The sequence below is a fragment of the Myotis davidii genome, unplaced genomic scaffold, assembly GCF_000327345.1.
Source record: "Myotis davidii unplaced genomic scaffold, ASM32734v1 scaffold830, whole genome shotgun sequence".
Classification (NCBI taxonomy): Eukaryota; Metazoa; Chordata; class Mammalia; order Chiroptera; family Vespertilionidae; genus Myotis; species Myotis davidii.
In genome coordinates, this window is record NW_006282202.1 from 443,954 (window position 1) to 449,015 (window position 5,062).

At 38.9% G+C, this 5,062-nt stretch overlaps 1 protein-coding gene across 4 annotated transcripts in view; it reads left to right on the forward strand.

The window, feature by feature from the left end:
* The window catches only part of BID (BH3 interacting domain death agonist), a 69,005-nt gene extending 68,131 nt beyond the window's left edge, over window positions 1–874 (forward strand). For all 4 annotated transcript variants that reach the window (XM_015570580.1, XM_006752759.2, XM_015570479.1 and 1 more), the window contains one exon: window positions 763–874. In XM_015570580.1, the coding sequence (XP_015426066.1) occupies window positions 763–774 (12 nt within the window). In that variant the 3' untranslated portion in view covers window positions 775–874. The remainder of the gene's footprint in view (window positions 1–762) is intronic.
* Window positions 875–5,062: the final 4,188 nt, after the last annotated feature.

A 5,062-nucleotide genomic window follows, 5' to 3' on the forward strand; every position in this document is an offset into this window, starting at 1 on the left:
TATTGGTTACAAGTTTCTTAAACTGCAGGCTAAGAGGCTTGGAGCCGCAGGCGAGGAAACGTTGGTTTCCTCCGTCGCTGAGGCAAGCAAACCTCATGTTAGTTTCAAGCTGCCTGGCTGCCGGTGGCCATCTTGGCTGGCAGTTCATTTGCATATCGCCCTGATTCGCCACTGGGAAGGGTAGCGGTCGTACGCTAATTACCTTGTTTCTCTTTTATTATATAAAGTATAGCCATGCTCATTCATTTGTGTATTTTCTCTGGCTGCTTCCACACTGTATCATCATAATGGAGCCATTGTGACCATATGGCCAAGACTGAGTGGCCTACAGAGCCTAAAATATTATCTGGGCCATAACAGAAAAAGTGTCCCTGCTGTTAGAAGGAAAAAAAAAGAAAGCCTGGTCATTCATTACAAGTTAGAAAAGAGGGAGAAACAGTAAATAGGAAGTCATAAAAAAAGAATTTTTTATATATATATAAGCTTAACCAGTCGCTATGACGTGCACTGACCACCAGGGGACAGACGCCCAATGCAGGAGCAGAAACCACAGGCTTGGAAACATGGAACAGACTAATGAATCTCAGAGGGGAGGGGGAAGGAGGGAAGGTGTGAAGAGATTAACCAAAGATCTGATATGCATACTAGAGGCCCAGTGCACAAAAGCCTCTAGTTTAAAATAAAAAGTTAGAAATATAACTAAATATATTGGTGGGGGGAAAATTATACTGGCTAATTCTGGTTTTTCCTTTCTTGCTCTAGGAGATGGACTGAATGGATGACTGCAAAGCGTGTCTGGTTACAGTGGTTCTCAACCTTCCTAATGCCGCGACTCTTTAATACAGTTCCTCATGTTGTGGTGACCCCAACCATAAAATTATTTTCGTTGCTACTTCATAACTGTAATTTTGCTACTGTTATGAATCGTAATGTAATTATATATGTGTTTTCTGATGGTCTTAGGCGACCCCTGTGAAAGGGTCGTTCAACTGCCAAAGGGGTCACGACCCACAGGTTGAGAACCGTTAGGTTAAAACTTGATACAGGACAGCAGTTAGCTGCCTCTGGTGGAGATGGAGTCTTGACCACTTACGAGTTCTTAGAGAAGACAGGCACAAGATAAGGTATTTATTTCTCACTATTTTTGAAGGTGATGTTTTAGGCCCATGACCCATTAGAAATCTCTACAGTAACATACTTGAATAAAAATGTCAAGTTGGACATATTTGAACAAGCTTGATCTCATCTTTTAAGTCTACACATTGTAGACTTATTTCACTTGAACATTAAAGTTAAAAACAGATTATAAGGCAGAAGAAAAAAAACCACAATGTCTTTTGTTAAAAAACCATATACTGTTTATTAAAGTGCAACCTCAGAGCATAGTCTTATAGCAGTGTTGTGTGAGGGAAACAAGGACCAGAGGAGGAATGCACATATCCCCTACAAAGAAAAATTCCTCGCAGAACAGGGACATCTTAATACTACTAAAGAATAGTCTTCTGGTTTAAAAACCAGACAGCACAGGAGATTCTGGATTCAGAGCATGTTGGACTTTTTTCAACTTGATATCCTTTTATTAAGAGTCAAGAAAAACCATAAGTAAAAGGTGTGGAGGTGATTTAAGGGCCAGTGTCACCAAGTTTCCAAAACCGGGTAACTAAAGGCACATTTTCTTTTTCCAAGAAGTCAAGGTGGAGTACCAGAAACTACAGCATACATTCTGTGAGGACTGTCTGCTAATAATCTTGTATTTTCATTTTCCCGCCATAGCCCTCAGTTCAAGCCGAAGAGGTTGTGTCAGGAGAGAACACGTTTTTCTAGGCATAAAAAACAGCCTGGTCAGCATGGCTCAGTTGTTGAGCATCAACCCATGAACCAGGAGGTCATAATTCGATTCCTGGTCAGGGCACATGCCCATGTTGAAAGCTCGATCCCAAGTGTAAGGTGTGCAAGAAGGCAGCCAATCAATGATTGTCTCTCATCATTGATGTTTCTATCTCTCTCTCCCTCTCACTTTCTCTCTGAAATCAATAAAAATATATTTTTTAAGAAATGAAAAACCAGACTTAAAAATTCAACATTTGAGTTGTTGTCTTTTCTAGGGATACAGTTAGAATACAAGTAATAACAAAACCAAATTTTTTAGGTCATGCCCAAATAAACCAGGGAGCGGAGGTGTCTGGTTCCAAGCAATGATTGTTTCCTACACACGTATGATGGTGGATGTTGGGTCCATATGACACACATTACTTTTACTCTATACTAATACTCTTGTTACTGTGAACATGACACTCTGGAGAAGCATTTGAATAAGAATAATTAAGTACTAATATATATTTTCTTGTTACCATTTTTCTGTTCCTTGAGTATTTAAATCAGAAAAGAAAAAAATGACTATCACTTAGCATTAAATACTTAACACACTAGAGTTGGGGCTCAATCTGATATCTGCAATATGTTGCAAATATTAAAAGCAAATATATGTGTCATGCAGGATGAATGCCATCATTTGGAAAACATTTTCCAGTAATGCTATCATTATGTATGTTTTGGAATGGACTTTTCCCCCCAAAGGATACATATCCCAATAGAAACATATTGAATCACACATATACATACATACACTTTCATCCATACAATCAGATTCTCACTGGGGAGAGATTCCAGAAAGAGCAATTTAAATACAAGTAGTTGACTAAACAAATGGAAAAGAGCTCTAAAATAGCAAATTAATCTTTCACAGCTTCTTTCTGTTTTGCTTAAATTAATACATTCACTATTTGGTGTAAATTTTTCCAGACCAAGTCAGATATACCTTCTTACTTATAAAGCAAGATTATCACCTTGTCTCCTCCTGAAAAGATTCTACTGTATCACGTGTTCCATCTTGAACACATCCCAGTCATGACTCAGGGGCACACTGGAAGTTGGTGGATTGTACACTGATAAAATAATTCTTGTGGATAGAACTGAGAAGTGACTTTGTTTCAAGGAATGTATTTCATCCTGTTTTATATATATAATTGAATTAAGTGAAGTATATCCCTTGGTTAAAGATAAAAGGCTTTCTTCTCCAAAATATACTTGGCATATCTGAAAGTCAGGTGGAATGTTTGGTGTATTCAGGTCAAATCATCCTTGATGACCTCACCTCTCAGGATCCAACATTAACTACTGAGATGTGCAGGGCAGCAGTAAGGGCAGTGCATACCCTTATTTTTAAAAAATGTATTTATTGATTTCAGAGAGAGAGCAAGCTAGAAACATCAATGATGAGAGAGAATCATTGATTGCCTCCTGCATCTCCCACACTGGGGATCGAGCCCACAACCCAGCATGCACTGACTGGGAATCAAACCACAATCTCCTGGTTCATAGGTCAATGCTCAACCACTGAGCCACACTCTTATTTTCCAACAATTTCATTAACTGTGTTTACCGGTAACTTAAATATGGAGTGTCCTTTGTTATGATCATGTTTGCAGAACCTGAGTCAAACCAATTATGTACTTAGGAAGGCTACAAGATATTATCTGAAATGATTCCTCCTAAGTAAAGGACATTAATTTAGGTTATATGAATAGAAAGTTGAGTCCATCAATTATCTTCAGATCTCATTTTATTACAACCTCCAATGTGTTCTACCCAATGCAGCACTTACAACAGCAAATATCAGATTTGGATTTTGTCCTGTCCCCTGATTGGCCAAATGCAAATAACAGGTGGGAAAAGGAGCCAGAATGAACCCATAAAAATAAATTGAGCAAATCAGCTGTAGCAAGAGCTAATGAACTTTATATAGAAAAAGGACTCTGCTGATTATGTGAAATGCTTACATTAATTACCAGACATTACTATTTAAATCCAATAGCTGTGAGATGAGAGCATTAGAACCAATAACTCCAGTCAAAGAATGAAGTATGTAGAAAGAGGCACTTTTAATCTAAAGGAAGAAAGAAATGGAAGACTGATAGGAAAAAAAAAAATTCTTTTCTGTAAGGGCCCATCTATATTATAATACTAGAATCATCAGGAATATCCAAGTTATTTCAGACTCTAACAGAAAAGATTATACTTGAGCTTCCTTTTTTTCCTGGGAAAGGAGGCAACAAGCTAATCTTAAAATATCAAAATGTTCTACTAGTAAATAGTACATTAGTAAACCAGTTTCTTCTAATGGGTGTAAAGAACACACCCATGTGGGCAATGCCACTATAAAATGTCCCCTCAGGAGAGGTGAGAATAGGGCAAGAAACACCTTGAGCCAGCAGATTAAAGGCCTTGCAAATATACCTGAGAACAATTCCAACCTGAGCATAAGTTTCTTGGCTAGGGCTCTTGTATTGTAAACATAGTTCACAGGTGGAGGACCCTGGTGACAAGCTAGGTAGAGGTTAGTTTTGTGTAAAGCAAAGAGACAGGATATATTAATATTATAGTAACGACAGTTTCTAACTCTTCATGGAGGGCTATAGTTGAAGTAACTAAATAGTGACTGAATTTAAATTGGTATTCTATAGGCAAGGCTATGATTAACTTTACATTCCCCAGTGTACTGTGGAATGAATGGAAGGTTTGCACTGGGAGTCACCTACTGCCAGCTTCTGAGCAAGATAGGCCTCTAGCTGTCTCTGCTTAACCCTCTTGAATGAGTGTTGAAAAGTCTAGCAATGCCTAGAGTTTGCCTCCACTTCCCTCCATCACCCATAGCACAGGCAAGGGAAACAGAACAAAAAGGAAGAAACTAGGAAAAGGGGAAGAGAAAGAGTCATGGTGCTACCTTCAAATCATTCAGTGATGATTCCTGTGTCAGATTGCCTTACCCTTGTTTACAAGAAATGTTTATCTAATACATTAAATAAGAAAGCTGCCGTAACCGGTTTGGCCCAGTGGATAGAGCGTCGGCCTGCGGACTGAAAGGTCCCAGGTTCGATTCCGGTCAAGGGCATGTACCTTGTGGGCACATCCCCAGTGGGGCGTGTGCAGGAGGTAGCTGATCGATGTTTCTCTCTCATCGATATTTCTAACTCTCTATCCCTCTCCCTTCCTTTCTGTAAAA